The sequence below is a fragment of the Emys orbicularis genome, chromosome 25 (assembly GCF_028017835.1).
Source record: "Emys orbicularis isolate rEmyOrb1 chromosome 25, rEmyOrb1.hap1, whole genome shotgun sequence".
NCBI classification, from domain to species: domain Eukaryota; kingdom Metazoa; phylum Chordata; order Testudines; family Emydidae; genus Emys; species Emys orbicularis.
Window position 1 is genome coordinate 10,001,200 of NC_088707.1, and position 23,565 is coordinate 10,024,764.

The following is a 23,565-nucleotide window of genomic DNA, read 5'->3' on the forward strand; positions in this document are numbered from 1 at the left end:
ATGAGTCCAGCACATGATTCACTGAAAAATAATATGCCGCCACCTGACTTCCTCCAGAGGCCAGATGTGTTGGAATTGGCCTTCATTTCCGTGCAATGGTAGCACTCTCTGCAATCAGGATGTCTACCATTGTGGGGGGAGGGATCGCTCAGTGGTTTGAGCATTGGCCTGCTAAACCCAGGGTTGTGAGCTCAATCATTGAGGGGGCAACTTAGGGATCTGAGGCAAAATCAGTACTTGGTCCTGCTAGTGAAGGCAGGGGGCTGGACTCAATGACCTTTCAAGGTCCCTTCCAGTTCTAGGAGATAGGATATCTCAATTAATTAATTAATTAATTAATTTTCAGCCACACCCACTTTCAGTTGGTCCATTAGTTGTCAAGGGCCAGTAAGGGTCACCTATTAGTTTTACAGACTATAAAACTTCATTGAAATGATGCTACATTGTAAAATTGAATGTTTTGGGGATGGAGGTAAAGGGGGAGACAGGCATGGGCCACGTGGCCCAATACACTGAGTTTCTCTCCATCTCTCCAACCAAGGGGCTTCAGAACCAACATGTTCAGAATGTTTTTAAGCTAACATGATGCTGCTAACCTACCCAACCTAGGGCAGCCAACCTAGCTTTTAATTCCCTAAGACAGTGGTTCTCAACTAAATGCCCGGGGCCCCCTGGGGGGCCGTGAGCAGGTTTCAGGTGGTCCGCCAAGCGGGGCCAGCATTAGACTCGCTGGGGCTCAGGGCAGAGAGCTGAAGCCCCACCACATGGTCCCCGAGCCCTGCCACCCGGGGCTGAAGCCGAAGCCTGAGCAACTTAGCTTCACGGGGGCCCCTGCGGCATGGGGCCCCAGGCAATTGTCCTGCTTGCTACCCCTTAACACCAGCCCTGGCTTTTATATGCAGAAACCCAGTTGTTGTGGCACAGGTGGTCCGTGGAGTTTTTATAGCGTCTTGGGGGGGCCTCAGAAAGAAAAAGATCGAGAGCCCCCTGCTCTAAGACATTAGTGACAATAAGTTTAATGATCTTATTTCTATACATCATAAAACCATCATGTAATTCAGTCTAAGCAGCGTTCTCTGCTCCAGTAGGGCCAGGACTGGAATAGCCCAAGAACTACACACAATAACCTGGTGACCCTCCCACAACTCCTTTTTGGGTCAGGACCCCTACAATTACAACACCGTGAAATTTCAAATTTAAATAGCCAAAATCATGAAATTTACTACTTTAAAAATCCTATGACCATGAAATTGACCAAAATGGACTGTGAATTTGGTAGGGCCCTATCCATTGGTCTGTAGTAGATCTGGTTCAAATAAAGGCCACTAAGCCTGTTGCTTTCAAGAACGGCCATACTGGGTCAGACCAAACATCCATCTAGCCCAATATCCGGTCTTCCGACTGTGGCCAATTGCCAAGTGCCCCAGAGGGAATGAACAGAACAGGTAATCATCAAGTGATCCATCCTGTCGCTCATTCCCAGCTTCTGGCAAACAGAGGCTAGGGACACCATCCCTGTCCATCCTGGCTAATAGCCATTGATGGACCAGTAACATCTAAAACAAAATCATGTTTAACCAGTACTTTTTTTATTCCAAGTGCCTGTTTAAATGCTAAAACAGAACAAACTAGGTTAAAAAAAATATTAATGGCTGCATGCCTAAATGATTGCCAGTTTTTGCATGAAGCTTAAGTTAAAACCAGACAGATGTGGTAAGAGCCTTTTAGCTAGTAGAACAATCATAAGAAACTTCACTTTAACTCTTTTAAAAGTGTGTGAACTGCTTTTACGGGATCCATCAGCTTTAAATGAATAATTTATAATGAAAGAAATAGCCTTTCTTGTGTTACAACAAACCCTTGGGTGATTAATAAGGAATTTTTCTAATTACTTTAATTCCCCCCAATTATACTGCTTGTTTACTTCAGTAAATAACTCTCCTTCAAGGGAGATAAAACTATCCCCCAAAGGGACAGCTCCTTCTGGGGATTGGGGGGAAGGGACTGCAGGAAACTCTCTCAGGTGCCAGCAGTCTCTGGAAAGGTGACATTTAAGCAAAGGCAGGGTTGGTTAGATGAGAGGCAGAGGGATGTCATGCTGGAGAATTACAGGATTATTCTTTCCTAAACCTGATTTGATCTCCTGGGCGGGATGAGGGGAAGAGACAAGCATCATCAGGACTCAGAGAAAAGGAGCTCCTGTGAGCAATGATGCAATCATTACCTTAAAAGCAGACATTTATTCTTCCAGTCTCAGTTTCAAGCAGACACTTTTGCCTAGGTATTGTCCATTCCCCTGTAAGCTCCTCAGGGCAGAGACCTGTCTTATTCAATGGCTGTAAAGTACTAACTCTCTATAAATATTAAAACCTCTTCCAAACCCAGTAGCCAATTTTTTTTAACGTCTAACTGAAATACTGAGGCGTTCTCTCAGGGTTCTCAGATTTTTATCAGTAAACGTTGGCAAATGATTTCACTACACACACACACACACACTTCCATCAATAATAACTGAAATTTACAGGTAGACAAAGTAAGAAAAATGCTGCGTGAGAACTTAGGGTTTGACTTAAGGGTGTTTACTTGGTATATTTTGATATGCGAGGTTGATAATTTGTGTTTTAACAGTTATAAAGCTTTAATTTTTTAAATCTTAACACCTACGGTCATTAAATTGCTATTGTCTTCCCCCCCCATAGTTTCCCACAACTGTGAAAATTGATAAAAATGCATAAAATTCAATATCAATATCCATCTAAAGGATAAAAAATAAAAATTGAATCCTGCCAAGCCTAAATATCTGTGAAGGAAAGATGCCTTCTCCATACGTTTTTTGCCTTAGAAATAGTAGGCATTTTGAGTCTGGTCTTTTCCTCCTCCATCCATGTGGTTTGAAAGTTCTCTCAACCCTGAACTGAAGGAGCAGGATTGTAGCACCTTTAACAAGAACTTTTCTTCCAGCTGTTCTCTCGAGCATTAATCAGGTATTCGCAAAGAACTGTTTTGGAGTCTGACTTTAAACATGAAAATACCATCAGCATGCACAGCACTCAAAGGGAGGCTCCAAGGGACTTGCTGGGTCACCTTTGCACCTGTACTCAGCCTTGGAACACATCACCCTACGGAGTTAGGAATGACAATTGCAGAGGGACAGGCTGGCTGTGTGGTGGCAGTGTCATGAATCAACAGGGCCGGCTCCTAAACATGACAACGGTGACAGGAGATGTCACCACGATGCCTGAGGGCTCTCCCAGCACCAGTCAAGCCAATGGGCCCAGTCCTGTCTCAATGACAAAGCTCCTATTGACTTCTACTCTCAATGACAAAGCTCCCATTGATTTCTAAGGGACAGGAGCAAATTCTTCTCTCTTTACTTCCCCTTTCACCCTTCCAGGCATAGGTTCTTGTTATGTCTTTGTCAGCGAGATGAAACAGCCCCTTACGAGCTGACATCTCCTTCCTGTGTAGGTACTCTTAGCCCATGATCATCTCACCATCAAAATATACGTGCTGGGAATGGAATGGCATGTTAGGTGCACTAGATTGCATAGGCACAGCCCTGGCCCCTCACCCCCCAGCAATGTCAGCCAAAACAAGTCATTAGGAAGGTGTCAGGCTGGGTTCTCTCCAACATAGAGATCCTGAGAGGGGTAGGCACTAGGGGAAAAGAAGGTTGTGGTGGAAGGTAGATGGAGAGAAGGAGAGTCACAAGTCAGCAGCTACTCGGAAGCATCCCAAATCCCCTCCAGTCTCTCCCCTCCCACACCTAGCCAATCCCATTTCCCCCCACAAACCTGGTCATCTTCTTCCTATCCTGATAATTAAACATAGGCTTGATGGAATTTCCCCCACCTTCTCCACTCTATCCATGTGAAAATCCACAATCAGAAATGATTGTCTGTTCTGGTCTGTACTTTGACACCGATCACAACATGCTATTTTTGCTCCGTGCTTGACTGACTTGAACCTGGATCTCCTCAGCGCAGATCAGCTGCAGTACACCACACTAGCTTGCTTGGAAAGACGTAAGTAGTGGTGTAAACCATGGCTGGCAAAGTTGATCGCAAATCAGTTCTGTATCCTCGCACTCTATTTAAAACAGATTCCCCAGAGTAAAAAAAAAACTGGTTCCCAAAGGTGTGGAACACAAGGATAGCTTTTGAACCTTGTGGTAGGCTTCCAGTAAGTTAACTACTAGACACCGTCCACCACACTGAGTCAGTTGATTACCTTATGGAGGATGGAAGGTGATTCTCTCTCTGTGAGCTTGCACAGGCCTGGAATGAATCTGCACTCACTAGCCAGCCTGACTTTTAAAACCTGTTAGGGCAACCCACCCCTCGCTGTAGCTGATTTGCAAGTCATGTGACTTTGGTTTTCAATACCCGGAGCAGCAAGTGACAAAAAGGTGATGGGGCAGGAGGAGCTGGGGTGGGTGGAGTGGATGGCTGAAATGAACCCCACTGTCCTGCAAACTGCAAAACCTGAAGATAAGGTCCAAACTCCTGTTCCTTTTCCTGCAGACACTCAGAAGACAGAAGACTCGTTACTCATTTTGCTCAGGCTCAACAAGAGACAGTGAGTGCCCGTTTCTTAGCTAAATTGTTAGTCACCCTTAATTTTAAAGAGAAAGACTAGTAACTAGGTATTGTCGTGGAGTTGTCCTCAGCATAGCTCCAGCTTGCACACAAAGCAGGTGAACTTACGACTAGTCCGGTCATTGCAGGAGGCGTCAGAATTCAGCATGATATGACAAGTCTGCTCAGTGCCACACGCTGCACAGGAGGAGAGTCCCAGCAAGTCCAAATACAGCACGTGATAGACACGCCTTGCTAATGAATGTGCCCATTCTCCTTATGTCCTGCAGGGAAGGGCTTGCGGTATTTACACTGGATCCACACTCGATGCATCGTCACTTGTTTCCCTCGGTTCACCTGCAGGCGCCGATCGACCAGATTCTGGACTTTTTCCAACCCGGCCGTGGTGAAAAGAGCATCCAATTCATCTAGGAGGAGTGGGGAGGAGGCGGTTAAGATAGCAGAAGCATTAATTTGATCAACGCTTGCTTGTTGTAAGCTAAACTGCTCTAAGTGGGGGCCAAAAGATTCCTTTGAAGGTTCAAGGAAGTGCTGGAAAAATCCAGTGCTTTTGATTCCACAGTCAAATGAAAGGACCACATGATACCTAGCTTTGGATGTGTCAAGATCTCTACAGTCTGCCAACCCTTGTGATCATCTCGTGGCAAGAGTTAACACCGACCTTGGGGTACATGTTCTGAGGGGGAAGAGAAGTGCTTGGATGATCGGCATCACAGAGAGCAAGGGGGAGGAGGAAGGGAAGACAGCAGCAACCCTAGAATGAAGGGGTGGGCATTGTCCATCCACGAATGCCTGAGGGATATTTCCAAGATTAGGGATAGTTGAGACGGGAATGTGTTTTTCAAGGGGCTTGATAAAGATGCTAAATACCCTCAAATCCCAAAGTCCCTGGGAGTGGAGGTCACGCAGCACCCTACAGGATCAGGCCCATGCTGTAATGCTCTAGGGTTAAGCTTACAGTCCTGTATGTCTGATATATAGGGCCCTACCAAATTCACAGTCCATTTTGATCAATTTCATGGTCATAGGATTTTTAAAACAGTACATGTCATGATTTCGGCTATTTAAATCTGAAATTTCGCGGTGTTGTAATTGTAGGGGTCCTGACCCAAAAAGGAGTTGTGGGAGGATCGCAAGGTTATTGTGGGGGGAGGGGGGTTGGTACTTCTACTCTTACTTCTGTGCTAATGCTGGCTGCAGCTGCCCTCAGAGCTGGGTAGCTGGAGAGCGGCAGCTGCTGGCCGGGAGCCCAGCTCTGAAGGCAGAGCCGCCGCCAGCAGCAGCGCAGAAGTAAGGATGGCACGGTATGGTATTGCCACCTTTACTTCTGCGCCGCTGGGCCCTCAGTCAGCAACCGCCACTCTCCAGCCGCCCAGCTCTGAAGGCAGCAGCGCAGAAGTAAGGTTGGCATGGTATGGCATTGCCACCCATACTTCTATGCTGCTGCAGGCGGGGCACCGCCTTCAGAGCTGGGCACCTGGCCAATAGCCACCGCTCTCCGGCCACCCAGTTCTGAAGACAGTGCCGAAGTAAGGGTGGTAATATCACGACCCCCCTAAAATAACCTTGTGACCCACCCTGTAACTCCCTTTTGGGTCAGGACCCCCTTCTGCCCTGTGAAATCAGCACAGTATAGGGTAAAAGCTCCCAAAATAGGCGGCATGGTGCATTTTGTACCAGGGTGCCCCGATGCTCTGGCTGCATGTAAAGCCAGAGACCTAGTAGTGCTGGGGAGAGACCCAGCGTAACTGCAGCTCTGGGAGCATGTGATTTTACAGTGTTTCTGTAGCAAAGGGCTAACAAGTCCCAGCTTGTGCTCTTTTATCCCATACCTGCCATGCTGAAACCTTTGCCAGACAGCCATTTTCTTCCTTTCCAAACACCCATTTTAGAATGATTGAGCTGTAACCTATACGCCCGTGCAGTGACCTGATCAGCTCATTGCAGTTGTACCACTGCCCTACATACACTGATCATTTTAGACCTGACTAATGATTACCAGCAGTAGGATAGAGGTGCCCGATATCACTAACTTGGCTGGGGGTTTGGAGGGCAGGGGGTGACGGGTGGAGAAGAGAACAAGCCCCAGGATGCAGCAGCACAGTTGTTCTGCTGAGGCTACCCCAGATCAGTAGCCAGAATAGTCTTTAGTGCCCCGACATTGGGGAAGGCAGAAGACAGGATCCTCAGAGTGCTGGCCCCTCTGGCTCCACCCTCACGCAACAGTATCCAGGGAATGCCCCTCCCCACACCTCCTCAAATTCTGCTCCCCTCCCCTCTTTCCCCCCCACCCCCCAGTGCAGCAAGCACACTAGTTCCATTGCGAGAGGGCCCTCTGCACGTGAGGCAGATGGGGAAGGATTCTCCGCTACACGAAGGAACGCACTGAGCCATATTTCACAATGATCAACAGGCCCAGCTCTCCATGCAACTGACAAACCTCTAACGTTCCAGCCCGGTCCGGAGAGGGTATGTCTGAGTCCGCTGCTCGCCTCTGGGGAATTTGCAGAATTTCCCCACACATAGGAATGAGGAAGGTGAGAAGGTCGGGAATACAAGATCTAATCTCCTACCTTGTGTAAAGAAGTAAACTCTGGTCCCATCGCCTCTCACATAGAAGTTATCGGACAGACACCGACCTGGGGGCAAGAGTTGTTCGGATAGTATTACCCACTTAACTTATTTTAAATCAGCCAATCAGCTGCACAAGAAACCAGATGGCAATCCCCGCCCCCTACTGCACTCTGTGCCGAAGGGGAAATTATCAGCCTGTCTCCTAGACACGGCAGCCTCCCCTGCAGACACACTCACATCACCCATCCCTGATGTGGCAAGGGTTCCAGTGTGGAAGGAGGAAATACCTTTCTTAAACCGAAGCTGCGCCAGGTCATAACGACCATAATCTCGTAACAGAATCATTCCTCCTGGTTTCAGAAGCCGGCTCAGTCTGTTCATGACACGCTGCATCCTGGGAAAAGGGCAAATTAGGAAAATTCAACAGCCTTCAAAGTTACGCTTGCTTCCTTCATCCCTCAGATCATTAGAATGAGTTGAGCTTACCAAAGAGACAGCGTTCCTTTATGTTTAGACTTTTATTTACAACTTATGACTCGAGTGAAAAATTCTCATTTTAAACAGCTCAGTTGATTTAAGGTTCTTAAAAGGGCGGGTTTATAGTGGAGAATATGAAGATTGCTGTGGTTTTGTCAGCAGCTGTCCCAATAAACTGGATTGCATCTATACACGCGGACTTGTAGGCTATAACTTTGTTTATCTGACTGTCTTTGTAAGATGGCATCACATGAGAGGAAGTGGTCACGTGATTTTAACACAGGATCTTCAAGTGCTATCCATGGTTCTGCATAGATTTCCTGTGAGAGTTTGGGCAGGAATCCTAGATGCTAGACAAAAATCAGACTAGAAATAAGGCAAACATTTCTAACAGTGACGGCAGTTAACCACTGGAACAATGGACATCCAGACGTGGTGGATCCTCCATCACTTGACGTCTTAAAGGTCAAGGCTGGAGGTCTTTCTAAAGGATATGCTATACAGCTCAACCACATGTCATGGGCTTGATACAGCAATTACTGGGCAAGGCACTCTGGCCTGTGTGTTATAGGAAGTCAGACCAGGTGATAATAACGGCCCCTTCTGGCCTTAGAATCTATGAACGTAAATTTCCGTGAGTGCCTAACCTGCGGCAACTTGGGCCTGATTTTCAGACGTGCTGAGCGCCTGCAGCCACCATGGACTTCAGCGGACGCTGTTGGTGCTTAGCAGCTCTTTAACGCGGGCCTAAGCTGTAAGGCACCCAGGTGTACAGCATCTTTGTTATAACCCTGCTCTCAGGGGTTTCTAGCTAGTTCAGAAAACACAGGTTGGCATGGATACTTACAGTGCAAGGCAGGATTTCCCAGTCTTTTGGGAGCAGAGCCCTCCCACTTCAGAAGAGTGAATCACACCCCCACTGAAACTGCCAGATGCCACGAGAGGCCAACCCATCTCAGTGTATTCAGCCATCCCCAGGTTTGGCTAGTCATGTCTCCATATGCTCTGGCTCGATGAGACCTAGCCCAACAACCTCGCCAAGAGAGCCTGAACCATTCAAAGAGGTGCCATGCTAGGGGTCAGCCGCCAGCGGAGAAGGTTATCCCATGGGTGCACAATTACAGACCCACTCATTGTTTGTTTGTTGTACTATCATGGCGTCTTGGAGCCCAAGTCACAGACCAGGACTCTGTTGTAGAAACACAGAACTCAAAGACAGTCCATGAGTGCCACTGAGCAGTGCCCACCAATCAGAATGTGTTTATTAACCACAAGCAGCTTCTCTGTTACATACAGACAATGTAGCTACACAGTCAGCCTCATCTTCTTCTGTATGGTGATAGTGGAACAGTGAAAGCAAAGGCATGACTACAGTTGGCTCTTCGGGTCTCTTATTCAGTCCAGAGCAGAGGGGGTGGCGGCCATGGGCATGGCTGCGACACCGCCAGGATAAGCTTGGATTGGGCAATCGTCCAGGATGTGTCCGACAGTTTGCACCATGCCACAGTCACATTTCAGCAATTCCCTCGCTTTCCAACTACGGAGTAATTATGCACATCTTCCACGTCGGGTGTGGATATGGTTTAGAGCGGTCCATATGCACCGTGGGGAGGAGAAGCTCGGCACTTGCACAGCTGGTTTGTCGATTAGATTTTTGTTTGGTACATCTGCAGCCGCCCAGGCTTCAGACCGTCGTCTGCAAGAAGGCTGTGGTACGAGACCAAAAGGATATTCTTGATTTTAGTTGGTGGCGAGGCGGCTGTTCTAGGTCAGGGTGGAGTGGTAGTGGGGTATTTGCCATGATCTTTATGTACTCCATAACTGTCTCAGCATCTCGTTGGATATTTGCTGGCTCAATGTGTTAGCCAGTCCTGATAGCCATGGATGTGGTGTTGATGTGAGGGTGCCACTAATTATGCGAAGAGCGGCATTAATTTCAGTGTCCACTAAAATGGTGTGGGGGATTCCGCTCCAAACCGCGGCACAGTATTCCACTGCAGAATGGACCAGAGCTAGTGTCGATATTTGGAGCATGTGGGCATCGCTCCCCCCAGATGGTCCTGCAAGCTTCTGTATGATGTTGACCCTGGCCTTTGTTTTCCTTTTGGTTTGTTCAAGGTGGCGACGGAAGCTGAACGCGCAGTCCAGGGTTATCCCCAGGTACCATGGATGATGACTGTGCATCAATGGTAACCCACAGAAATTGATGTTTAATGTTTTCTTGGCCTGGATATAGTTCAGATGGGAAGATGAGACCATTGTTTTCTAGGCATTTGGCTTTAACTGCTGTGCCTTGAAATAAGTTTTCTAGTGTATGCGGATGACATCGCGCTGGCTACTCGGGCTTCCTGATTAGTCACCTCAGAAAAGGTTCTTGAACGCTAGCCTCACAATGGACAGTGGGTAATTATTTAAGTACATACTGGTTTGTAAACTGCATTTACCTTCACACCATGTTACTATCTGGCAAGCATTCCAATTTTACAAAGCATTACTATGATCTCTACTATGTAGTGGAATCAGCAGTCCCTTCCATGATTGTACTTTCCAGGCCAAACTTGGGACACCCTGTGTGGGGACATTCAGCAGCACATGCTGTGCTAGTCACTCCCATAGAATGAAAGCCAAAAGAGCCACAGGGTTGGTTTGTGACCAGAGATCAGAAGAAGAAATCCTCTTTGAACTCCTACTATCACCAAGTGTCTCTCTGTCCTGCCATGAGATGCACTACATACAACTGATGTATTCTGAACATAGGTAAGATAGCTAGCTCTCCACCTCAACACTCCTGTGAGATAGGTAAAATATTATGCTGCACCCATTTTTACAGATGAGCAAAGTGAGCACAGTGTTAATGGGGACACTGCCAGTGAGCTCTGTGCTCATCTGTAAAAATGACACTGCCTGGAGAATTTAGGACCAAAATCTAGGCATGTAAATAAAATGAAGTTTTATATAGCTTAATATTAATAGAAGCCATTTCAGGAGCAAAAAAAGTCCATGGGAATAGTTTACTTGGATTCAGACATTCCCTAGAAGCAATTGCAGCCCAGACTTTGGAGCACTGCTCTAAGGTGGCAAATCCAAAAAGTGAAATTGACCCTACTGCTTGTTCATTGTCCAAGTGGAATGAAATGCACAAAGTATACAAAGAGCACAGGGTGATAAGTACACTAGGTTAAATTTAGAGTTCAGTAACACAGGTAAGGATTATTTCACTATAGAATTTTTAACCTGACAATATCACTTTAATATCCCCCATGAAGGAGCTTTGACTGCGTTAGTCATGTGCAGCCTTTTCTCCTTTCATTACAGTGAATTGCTGGTGCTGTAGTGGAGGCCGACTTACTTTTCTGGGAGAAGAGCTGATAGGACAAAGATGAGAATAACGATGTCAAGACTCTCCTCTGGCATTGGGTATGGGCTTTGGTCCTTGCACAGGTCATGAACGAAGGCAAAACAGCGAGAAGAGTCATACTCTGCATTGGTCTGCAATTAAAAGGGGATACAGACACTGTCAGACACAAATACCCACGCTACCTGGCTGCACAGTCTCCATTTCACTTTCACGTGGAAAAGCTGGAAGAGCCAGGGTATGTCTACACTGCGGTTGGGTTAGTGCTTCCTAGCCCAGGATAGACTCGCACTAGCTCCACTCAAGCTAGTGTGCTAAAAATAGCAGTGTGGACACTGTGGCATGGGCGATGGCTCGGGGTAGCCATCCAAGTCCAAGCCTGCCCGACCAGCTAGCCTGAACCACCGCCCACACCGCAATGGCCACATGTTATTTGTAAGCGCACTAGTTCGAGCGGAGTTAGCGTGAGTCTGTATATCCGGGCTGGGAGGCATGCCCTTTGCTGCAGCGTAGACATACCCCCAGAGGCCTTGAGTCCATCTCAGAATAACCCCTGTGTGTACAGCTATTATCATTAGAATATTCGAGAAAGGGAAGTGGAGGGGAACTATGGAAAATTATTAAGTAGATACGGCAGAGTTATAAGAGAGTTCTGGACTCATTCTATTCAGTCCTTCACTACTGCCAAAAAAAGCAGTGCCAGACTGTGGGATCAGCAACAGCTTTAAGGTCAAACCTCTCACAAACGATCAAGGCTAGAAATGGGTGATTGATACCATGAAGCTGGAATTCTCCCCTTTATAGCAGCACAGAGAGTCAAGGCCTAAACCTGATCCACTGAAATCAATGGTAAAACTCCTACTGATTTCAGTAGGGTAGCACTGGGCCCTTAGGTTAAACATTTCAAACCAGGATATCTAATGCCAGGCTCTTAAAACCATATTTAGATTCCTAAACAGAAGGGGACTGTTTTACAGAGATGTGGAACAACCCCAGCTCCCAATGACATGCAGACTCTGGTCAGTTTCACTCTGTGGCTGCTTGGGAAGGTGGGGGGCACCAATAATCATACTGGAGCAGCTGCCCCTTGCTGCTATCCTTCTCCCCCCTCACGATCTCTCCTATCAAACGGCCTGGTCAATTTAACACTCTAGCTAAGTTTTCCAAACTCCATTCTAAACAGATTTGTTTGTTTATACCTGCTATTCTATAGCCCAAGTCAACCCTTGCCCCAAACAACAAACTCAGCATCCACCATGACATCGCACCAGCGGCCTGTGCAGCAGCAATTAAATGCTCCTTCCAGACCTGTGGTTACATCAATGATGCAAGTGAATCAAGAATAATATTAATTGACTGAGGCTGTAAGAAAGAGTTTTAAAGATTTCAAAACTTCAGCAGTTGCCCAATTAAACAGCATCTGGTCTGGAAAAAATGATGCTGATAACAGGAGACAGGAAAGCAGACTTACTTCTCCAGAACCATTGACAAACTGCCTTTTTATTTAAAAAAAAATTAATCCTGTTCCCTTCCTTCTTGCAGCCTCCAATGGCCAGATCCCCCAATCTACTTACACTGAGCGGCAGTATCCAGTTCTAGCTAAATATCAAGCTGCCAGCAGAACTGAACTAACGAAGGCAGTGCTAATTGTAGATCTTTGCAAATGCCACACAGGTTCAGCTGCCTCCACCTAGCTGTGACTTCATCTAGAACTTACACAATATTTAGTTTACCTGGACCAGATCCACAGCTGTGCTGGAAAAATCACAGCAATAAACGAAGAGTCCCGGATCACTGAAATAAATGCAAAAGAAACAGGAAACAGTCACGTGCCCCATATGGTTCTCAGGGTGGATAAAAATTAACCATAAAAAAACCTGGATTTTTAATCTAAATATATTTTTCTTTTTAAAAATAAGCCTATTTAAAATTAAATTTGAAATTATGACAACCTACATTAATACCTACACTTACTATAATCTATTAAAATAATTTAAGTCAAAAATATTCAGGCACTACATGTTTGTTGCCAAAGTTTTAAAGAAAATCAAAGCACTGAACTGGTAGCACTCACTGGCTAAGCACCCATAACAGATTTTGTCGAAGTGCCAAACTATCTTTTGACAACAGCAGTTTCTTATAGATTCATAGATTCTAGGACTGGAAGGGACTTCAAGAGGTCATCGAGTCCAGTCCCCTGCCCGCATGGCAGGAGCAGAGCCAATATTTTCTTCATTTCAATTTATTCAACTATTTCAGTTCAATGACGAGTTCATTCAAAGTTGAGAAATTGATTGGAAAAATAAAACAAAATTTTCCTGCTTTTTCAACTCCCACTCTATGAATAAAAACGAGGCGTAAGAGGATGAAAACTACTAGTTCTAAAATCTTGAAAGAAATGGTGACCAGAAACAATCAGTTCAATTCACTAACTACACACAATACTTCATTTGTTTAATAAATCAGTTAGTTTTAAATACTAAACATGTGTTAATCTTTTTTCTTATGTATCCACCACATTTACGGTAGTTGTATTTAAGCAATAAACACACATTTTAAAATGCTGGTTTTGTGCATTTTAATTTAATTCCAATTTCCATCTAAATTAATCTTCATCTAGTAAAAAAGAAATGCATCATTCACAATTTTTTAACATAATAAAAAAAGTTAAAAATTAAGAATCTGAATAATGTAAATTAAACTATATAATTACTTAAATAAATGTGTATTGAGATAGTGTATCCTCCTGGTGAGCAACAAGCAGTACCAAATTTAGCGTAAAGGCTATATTTAGTTTAGCAAATCAACGTTTTAATGGTTACCACCCAATGAGAAGCAACCTTTCATTAGGAAAAGAACTAAAGTACAAATGCAAAACAAGATCAAAATCGTTGACTTAAATCAAGGTGCTTGCTGATTTAAATCAGGATTAAAATTGTTGATTTAAAATCAATTCAACTTGCAAAGTAAATTTTAGGGAAGAAGTGGGTCTAACGGTGAGAGCACGCAGCTGGGAATTAGGAGCACTGGGCTTTATCCGCATCTCTACCAATGACTTGCTGTGTGGTCTTGGATGAGTTACTTAGCGCCTCTGTGCTTCCGTCATCCCCATCTGTACAATGATGCTTACAATGTTGGGGGAAAGGAGGGAAAACAGAGATTGGGAAGCTTGTCTGTAGAGTACTTTGAAAGCCACAGATGAGTGGATGTGCAGAATTTCATGACCACCAAATGCATCCTGTGGACTCTCAGCAACCTTTTAACCACAATTCAATCATTCAAAGGTGTGTGGACAGAACTGACAAGTGGGTGTGTTTGTGTTTAGCCTCTTTTATATGCAATGGGTCTATACATTTTAAAAAAAAGAGCGGAGCACAACATCCTTTCCAGTGATTAATTTTGTCCTCTACAAGTAGTAAATAATCAGAGCTGCTTACTTGTTGGTTTGCAAGATTGGGAAGACCGTATTTCCAGCACCACAGCCAACCTGCAGAAACAGAGCAGCCAGTTACACACCTGTCCTGCTTTCCTCACTGACACCTGCTTTCTAGTCTGCACTTAGCAGCTGTTACAAAGCATCACCCTCCAGCCACAAAATGATCTTCCAGCAACCTACAGGGGACCAATCCCAAACAGCAACAAACACCTGCAATGCCCATTAATAAGAGATGAAGATGCTCAGCACCTTTCAGGATCAGGCCCTGCAGCCGAGCATCCACAGGAAGCCACCAAACTAGCTACCTAATTCTACCAACAGTCTGGCAGATTGTGTGGATCACGGATATTCTTGAAAGTTATTATTGCTGGAATTGCAAGCATAACAACCAGTATGAGTCACCCAGGCAGCCTCAAAGGCCAGGGGTTAGTCAGTTTCATTTCCATACAGAGACAATGAGGAAGGGTGGGGGAGGAGGAGGACATTTGCTTTGCTCTCTTTTTCTTTCTGTTCTAGCTGCACCCTATTATTTCAGTCTCCCTTTCTAGATGGCTCTCCTACTATCCCTAGTTATAACTGGGCCTGCTGTGCTACTGCCCCTTACCCCTCACCTTCATTTGAAGAGAAGAGAAGCCATACAATTTAGTTCCGTGGCTTTTGTTCCTGAATGTTTAGGGACTTCTGTGGAAGGACTGAAGTAAGCAGAATGGAATGTACTATTGGCTGTTGGAAATGCTGGCGGGTGCAGAAAGCATACGGGTGGGGTATGAAAGCAGAGATGGTTTCATAGTACGGAAAGTTGCCTCTAATGGGGTTTTAGGTGCTAGGATCCTGCAGAGAGCTGCAAAGCTGTTATTGCTGACTCACCTCTGGGAGAACAGGGCTCCAACAGAACAGGTGGCCGGCCGCTGCTATTAACGCAACTCTTCAATGGAACCACCCACAGAGATATGATGATTGATCATCCACAGTGACATTTTGTGTGGGCAAACTCAGCACAAATATTTCAGCTTTAATAGTTTATTAGCCGATGAGTTCTATAATCTGTTCTAGGAATGCTGTTGATACCCCTTATGCATCACCATTTTGAGACCTCACCACTACCTGAGAATTCCTTAGCTGTACTGCGTAGGGTTTTTTTGGTCTGCAATACAGTTTTCAGAGTTTTGTGTCACTCAAGTCAGACAGACTCAGGAGCAGAACCCAGGGACAGAGGGAAGCTTCCGGAACACGGTTAACAAACCAGCTCTTTACACAACGAGAATGCATGTTGAGACCTCAGCTGTTACTTTAACGTCAGATAGTAATAACTTGCCTTTTGAATCTCAGAAGGCCTCAGTGCGGGACACAGTCAGATACTGATCCCTTTGGGAACTAGTTGGTCACAAAGACCAATCTGAACCAAAACCCAACAGGCTTAATTCAGTTCAAAGTTTTCCTCTATGTTTTTAACACCCTCTACTGAGCTGCTCCAGTCCATCTCACAGCTATGGTCCTCTCTCTATCCCCCCAACACCCCGCTTGCTGTGGTCCTCTCTCTATCCCCCCAACACCCCGCTTGCTGTGGGGGGAGGAAGGGGTTCGCTTTCCTCTGCAGCATGTGGGTACAAGTCACTTGTCAGGATTATCTGAGCATATCTCACTTAATCACTTCTCTGCCATCACAGAGGTCTTGGGCAAGCCTATTCTCTGCCTGTGGCACATAATAGTTTAGTCTCCCGTGGGCTGTAATACTTTGGTCTAATTTTGGTTGTTGGGTTTATTGTAAAGGTGCTGGGTAATGCTAGTGGCCTGTGAAATACTGGTGGGGGTGGGTTGTCAAATGAGATGATCCGGTGGTCCCTTCTGGCCTCAAACTCTGTCACTATGTCTATTCTGTCTTTGCTCAGTCTCATTACTGCTGGTACAAGGGCCTTCTCCTCTGTAGCAGCCTTCCTGAATCTTTCCCTCATATCAAATTTCAGCTGAAAATGAAGCTCTCTCCTGGCCTATATTACAGCTTCCCTCCTATTATTCATTTCTGTAAAGAGCTTTGGGATAGATTTGTAAGAAAGACGGTTGGTTCTGTATGTAAAGTTGTGTTGCACTGTAGGACTTGGTGAGGTTGTACATGACGACCTGTTAGTTTGAAGTCTGTCACCTTCATGAACAAAGATTCTGATGGCAAGCTTGATTCACTTGGGAAAGATGCTGTTTCTCTCATTCACTAAAGTTACCTCTAGTATACGGTAAGTGGCAGAGGATCCTGGGAAGTCACCATCACTTAGTTTCAGGTCACCCAACTTCAGTATTGCTTCTCCATCTGCGTCGAGTCTGTTGATAATATTATTACGGTCTTTCATCAAGTCCAATTGATGATGCTCTTGTGTTCTGGTTTCCAATGAACAAAGACCATTTTCACAGCTCCCCAGCCCGGTGTTTATGGGTTTTCTAGTGCTACCATCTTTGTATGCAGAAGCCTCAGGTTGACTTAGGTTCTGGTTTGGTGCCAGTTCAGGAAATTCAGTGAACAGCCAGTGTCTGTCCTTGAAGAAGCCATTTTCATGGATTTTATAGAAATCATTCCAGTATTCATTAGCATTGAGCTCATATTCATCTGTAAGCAAAGACACAGAAGAAAGGTCAACAGAAGACAAGTCAAAGTTCTTAGCTTGCAATCAGTTTAATCAAACAGGGGTCACAAGCTCCATGTTGTATTTAGCAACTTATTTAAGAATTACGGTTATTCATTGAGGAGCATCCTGATTTGAGTCTGATTGCCTCGCATGCGGAGCGATCAGCCCTCTCCCCAGCTATGACACCACGCTACCTCATTAGGAATAAAAAAGGAAGGTGTTTGTGAAAGAAGTTGTCTGCCTTTCTAACTCGATTTCACGGCACTGAGATAGGCCTTTTCTATTTGTAGAGAACTGATAAAGAACCTCTGGGTCCTATTCCCTATCTCTTCCATTGACTCTCTCTGGGACCTGAGGAAAGTCATTTAGGGCTTCACCCCTGAGAAGTACAGAGCACCTCCTATTCCCAGTGAAGTCAATGAGAGATGAAGGTGCTTAGTATATTTTGGGATCAGGCCTTTTAGCTTTCCATCTGAAAAATGGGATAGAACTTATCTACCTCACAGAAGCTATGCAAGGCTTAGCTAGTATTTGTAGCGTGCTTTGAAATTGTGCGAAATTAGAAACATCCTTATAACTTAGTCTGACTACCAGTACAGGACTGCTCCCGGTATTTTATTTTCCAGTGTTTTGTGCTATTTAGAGCATCAGACATTTCTGAGGAAAAGAAGACCAAGGGAAATGTCTGCTCCCCCCATGCACCCAAGAAACCTTAGTGGGGAGTGTTATCCCTCGCAGATTCTAATCTCTCAGACCTCCTGGATTGATTTCATAAGATGAGTAACACAATAGCGAGCAAGAGCAGGAAGAACTCCCCTCTGTTGCGGATGTGGAATGGAGGTGATTGAGTGAGTTTCTAATGGGATCAGAAATGGCCTGAAAATTTCCATGACATGACTGCACAGATTTCAGATACCTAATACCGTTCTTGGAGCTGCTTCCTCTCTTGGGAAATGGACTCAGCATGAGGAACTGATTAGCATCTTCCAAATGTGGTGAGCCTCTCTCTCAAGTGAGGTTTTGGCATGAGCAGTCCTGGCCTATTGTGCTGGGAAGAGATAACTAATTTCAGTGCCCTTACGCTACTAATCAACTTGTAAGTGTTATGGCCAAGGGCCACAGACTCCAGCTGCATTTCAACAACATGCAAGCCCTTAAACAACTTTGGACAGTGACTTGTTATTTATTGAACTCAGAAAATTCACCTACGATTATGATTACTCACCCTCTTCTACAGCTCTCACTCTATTTCTCTACCACCCACCAAGGACAGAAGGGAAAAGGGGGCATCCATTAAAATTGGAGTTACTCTTGAGCCAGCCATCAACACAGAAAATTAAGCTGGAATCTCCCTAACTGTTTAAGAGAGGTCTGAAGGAGGATAAAGAAAAAAAGGCTGGAAATGTCTGGGGAGAAATGCAGTCTCAGTCTAAAAGAAGGCTTGGGCAAGGGAGAAAAAAATAGTTTTGGCAAAGAATTGAAAAGTCAGTTCTGGGTGTATTTTTAGCAGGATTTATCCTGAAAAACTACTAAATATAAAAATAATCCCTCTAACTTTATCTCGGTTATAAGGGCCTTGTAAAGAGCCATGACCTCAGGACCAAGTCAAGAGAGATTTTAATATCTGCAGCCATAGCACCTCATGCTGTGATCCGATCAGATCTCAAGCTAAGCAGGGTCAAGCCCTTTCAGTGTTTACACGGGAGACATTCAAAGACCACTCAAGTTGCAGAGGAAGTAGTAATGTTGATTCAGTAGCTGGCGGTTTTTCCTGAGCTCCATGGAACCAATGCCTTAATGTGGAGGCAAGGAAGTACAGTGCTAGTGGTGCCATCTTTCAGATGAGAAAACATGAGGTGCTAATAAAATTCCACAACATTTTCACACACGTAGGGGATACTAACCTTGGTGTCTTGGCAAGATTTCAAGTCAGCGATCTACATTCTAATTACCTAAAATCAGTGGCTCTCAACCTTTCCAGACTACTGTACCCCTTTCAGGAGTGTGATTTGTCCTGCATACCCCCAAGTTTCACCTCACTTAAAAACTACTTGCTTACAAAATCAGCCATAAGAATACAAAAGTTTTTGCCTTACAGATGTAATAGACTCATGCCCCTTTACTTTTAATTAAAGAAGAAGGTCCAGCTTAATACCCAGGAGCAGACTACTGTAGAAATACCAACATAGACTATTCCTATTTAGCTACATCCAAGTGTGAGGTGGGATATAACAAGTAACATCAACCAAATCTAGTAGAGGACAGCAGGACACTTTCGCTATCTTTTGTAAAGTAGAATGAGATCTCAGAGCAGGAGAGGAAAGGGGCTGGGTGAACTTTAGAGCAGCTTTAACCAAAACATCAGCTGCAGAGCTAGGCTTCTCCAGCTTGATTCAGATTTATAACTACTGTGAGTTTAAGTGATGGATACGCCAATATTTCTTGCACCAAGGTCTGAGCAAGTGAAGGGAATTTGAAAGAAACAGCTTAGAACTTTAGTACCACAGTGATTAGGCCTCAACTAGACTATTGTGTCCAGTTCTGGGTGCCACATTTCAGGAAAGATGTGGAGAAATTGGAGGAAGTCCAGAGAAGAGCAACAAAAATGATTAAAGGTCTAGAAAACATGAGCTATGAGGGAAGATTGAATAAACTGGGGTTGTTTAGGCTGGAGAAGAGAAGACTGAGGGGGGACATAACAGCCTTCAAGTATGTAAAAGATTGTTACAAGGAGGAGGGAGAAAAATTGTTCTGGTTAATCTTTGAGGATAGGACAAGAGGCAATGGGCTTAAATTGAAGCAAGGGCAGTTTAGATGGGACATTAGGAATAACTTCCTAACAAGGTAATTAAGCACTGGAATAAATTGCCTAGGGAGGCTGTGGAATCTCTGTCATTGGAGATGTTTAAGAATAGGTTGGACAGACACCTGTCAGGGATGGTCTAGATAATGCTTGGTCCTGTCTTAAGTGCAAGGGACTGGACTAGATGACCTCATGAGATCCCTTCCAATCCTAAGATTCCATGATTTGGTGCCAAACAGTCAATGCAGGATCTTGGATAAACTAACATTTTTCTTAGTCTGTTTCAACTATTACCATTAACTTAATGCAGATAAATATGGGCACCCCTAATACTGCCTATAGCTTAATAGGCGAAAGACTGAGCTTATTTCACAAGCAGCATAACGTCATACAAGGAACTTGAAGATAAAATGTTAGAAGTCATTAAGCTGCTAGAGAGATAGACAGCCATGAAGGCAGAACAGAATCAGCCCCTTGCCTTATACTAAACAGACCCTGAGTCTGATTAAAATCAGCCGTTTTGGAACAAATGTTGGGGGAATAAATGAAGGTGAATCTTTGTTTTTGGCTAGAATTGTCAGCTATTGTATTGACACGTCAAGATTTGTAAGAAATACAGTGGCATCTAGAAGTACCTTGTTTGTCTTGTGGAACAAGCTGCCTGCTGTTCTCTTGAACTTTGTTCCTTGCACTGGCTTCCTGCTCTTCAGACCATTCTACATTATCCCTGTTGGGAAAAATAAAATGAGCTACTTAGCTAGGAAGGTGAAGACTGGGGAAAAAAAGAGAAAGTTGCTGGGCAGTGTAACAGCATTTCAGTGTCTGATAAATTAAGAACCAAAAACACTCTTAATAAGCAAACAAAGGGAGGGAATTAGACGGCTCACTGAATTGGTAATAATAGGGTTTTCATATGTAGGTCTCCAATTCAAATCTGGGCCAGTTAGGTAGTGATCTAAAGCTGATCAACATGTGATGGCTGTTCAGAGGTGTATGTGAATGGTTTTGGATGCCCATCCAGTTTTAATGGACACAAATCCACGCCACAAAATCACTATCACATTTCACCCTAATAGGCACCCTTTGTTGACAAAGCAGACGACTCACCTGTCATGTACTAAAATAGCTTTAATTCGTACACAGATTTAATATTGAACAATATGCATGAATAACCTAGAGATAGAACTGGATACAGGGAAACTTTCAGATGTTAAGAACATGTTGACAGTTTCAATGTACATACACAGCTGCACAGGCATTAAAGCAAATGATCATTTAAAAAGAGGAAGCAAGATGATGCGAAGGAGACAGGACAAAGAAGAATATAGGGGCCTAGCAGAATTTTTCAGGCCCTAAAATGGGTTATTCTTTCATTACTATTTGATAGAGACAAAAGACGTAAAGAAACAGAACAGTAGACCCCTAAGAATGCCTCATTTCTGGAAAAAGGAAATTGACCATTTACATTTATGAAGCGACTTTGAGTCATATAATCCAAAACTGGATCACCAAGTGAGGAGGATGAAGGGCTGTGCAGATGCAGAGAAGGAACAATTCCAATCGGGGAGGCTCAGTTCCCCCGGGGCGGGACGGTCTGCACGGAAGGGGGCCGGGGCTCGGTTCCCCCGGGGCGGGGCCGGACGGTCTGCACGGAAGGGGGCCGGGGCTCGGTTCCCCCGGGGCGGGGCGGGGCGGGACGGTCTGCACGGAAGGAGGGCGGGGCTCGGTTCCCCCGGGGCGGGGCGGTCTGCACGGAAGGGGGGCGGGGCTCGGTTCCCCCGGGGCGGGGCGGTCTGCACGGAAGGGGGGCGGGGCTCGGTTCCCCCGGGGCGGGGCGGTCTGCACGCAAGGGGGGGGCGGCGCTCGGTTCCCTCGGGGCCTAAGGGGGAGGGTTGTGCGCACGCGGAAAGCGGGGCGGTTCTCCCAGTTTCGCAGGGTGCCCCTCGAGGCTGGGGGGTCGGGCTGCACGTGGGAAGGTGTCAGTGCCTGCCAGACTGGGGGAGTCTGCGCGACCGCACGGGGGGCTTGGTGCCCCTGGGGCTGGGGGAGGCTGCACGCGGGGGGTGTCGGTGACCCCCCAGGACTGGGGGAGGCAGCGCGAGCGCGCAGAGAAGGGGATCGGTGCCCCTCGGGGCTGGGAGTCGGTACCCGCCGAGCGGGGGGAGGCTGCTCGCAGAAAGGGGGGTCGTTTCCCCCGGGGCGGGGGTCGCCTCACCAGGCGTTGTGCTGGAAGAGTCGGCTCGGGTCGGTCAGGAAGCGGCTCCCGAACGGCTGCCTCCTCCCAGGGGCCGCCGCCTCCTCCGGCCCACTGGGCGCCGCCATGACAGGCTGCGCGACCCGGAACCGGAACCCGCCCCCTGACCCCGCCGTCCGACCGGAGAGAGAACTCCCTTGGCTGCCAGGCGGGAGGCGGCCTGTGAGGGGCGGGAACTGGCGGGTTGTTGGGGGCGGGGCCCGGGCCGAACCTTCGCACGCGCCTCGCGCTGGCTGCCGCCCCCACCGAGCCAGAGGCTGCGCAGCCCCGGAGAGCCGGGGGGATCAGCCCCACGAGCAGCGGGGTCACCGCCCACCCGTGGCACACGTCCCGCGGGGGGGCAAGGGGTGCTGGAGCGCCCGGCCCTAGGGGTCCATCCCACCCAGAGCAATAGGGTCACCCAGCACCCATCGCTGCAGTTTGGTTTCAGGGAGCAAGGGCCCAGCTTCTCCTTCTTCCACCATGTGACAGAGCAGGGGACATACAACTCTCCCCCCAGGCTAGGATGACCAGACAGCAAGTGTGGAAAATCAGGACAAGGGGTGGGGGGTAATAGAAGCCTATATAAGAAAAAGACCCCAAAATCGGGACTGTCCCTATAAAATCAGGACATCTAGTCACCCTACCCCAAGCATTCAGTCGCACGTTTAATTAACACATTTTTTTAACGAGCCTCATCAGCATGGCCGCGTGTCCTCTGGAAGGATGGCCGAAGCATGAAGGGACATACGAATCTTTAGCACATCTGGCATGTAATATCTTGCCACGCCGACTACAACAGTGCCATGCAAATGCCTGTTCTCACTTTCAGGTGACAGTGTAAACAAGAAGCGGGCAGCATTATCTTCTGCAAATGTAACCAAACTTGTTTGTCTGAGCGATTGGCTGAACAAGAAGTAGGACCGAGTGGACTTGTAGGCTCTAAAGTTTTACATTGTTTTGAGTGCAGTTATGTAACAAAAGTATCAGGGGGTAGCCGTGTTAGTCTGTATCTACAAAAACAACAAGGAGTCTGGTGGCACCTTAAAGATTTATCTGGGCATAAGCTTTCGTGGGTAAAAACCTCACTTCTTCAGGTGCACCTGAAGAAGTGAGGTTTTTACCCACGAAAGCTTATGCCCAGATAAATCTGTTAGTCTTTAAGGTGCCACCAGACTCCTTGTTGTTTATGTAACAAAAAAAAAAATCTCCATTTGTAAATGGCACTTTCATGACAAAGAGTTTGCACTTCAGTACTTGTAGGAGATGAATTGAAAAATACTACTTATTTTCCCAGTGCAAATATTTGTAATAAAAAATAGTATAAAGTGAGCACTGTACACTTTGTATTCTGTGTTGCAATCAAAATCAATATATTTGAAAATGTAGGAAAACATCCAAAAATATTTAATAAATTTCAATGGGTATTCTATTGTTTAGCAGTGTGATTAATTTCAATTAATTTTTTTAATCG

General features: G+C 45.9%; 1 protein-coding gene across 1 annotated transcript; it reads right to left on the reverse strand.

Moving 5' to 3' along the window:
• Window positions 1–4,612: 4,612 nt before the first annotated feature.
• On the reverse strand, window positions 4,613–22,180 carry METTL2A (methyltransferase 2A, tRNA N3-cytidine). The gene is made up of 9 exons (XM_065422663.1): window positions 22,074–22,180; window positions 20,494–20,585; window positions 16,657–17,036; window positions 14,442–14,491; window positions 12,738–12,798; window positions 10,999–11,138; window positions 7,460–7,566; window positions 7,172–7,237; window positions 4,613–5,005 (listed from the first exon to the last, which is right to left on the reverse strand). Exons 1-9 carry the CDS (start codon window positions 22,178–22,180, stop codon window positions 4,833–4,835), a joined length of 1,176 nt encoding a protein of 391 aa, XP_065278735.1. The 3' UTR covers window positions 4,613–4,832.
• Window positions 22,181–23,565: the final 1,385 nt, after the last annotated feature.

Excerpts from the sequence above, each read along its gene's own strand:
- METTL2A (XM_065422663.1), bottom strand. The coding sequence starts at position 22,180 with ATGGCGGCGCCCAGTGGGCCGGAGGAGGCGGCGGCCCCTGGGAGGAGG. Across the intron at positions 20,586-22,073 it reads CTCTTCCAGCACAACGCCTG|GGATAATGTAGAATGGTCTG; the intron begins GTGAGGCGACCC and ends TTTTCCCAACAG. Across the intron at positions 12,799-14,441 it reads CCAATCTTGCAAACCAACAA|TGATCCGGGACTCTTCGTTT; the intron begins GTAAGCAGCTCT and ends CATTTATTTCAG.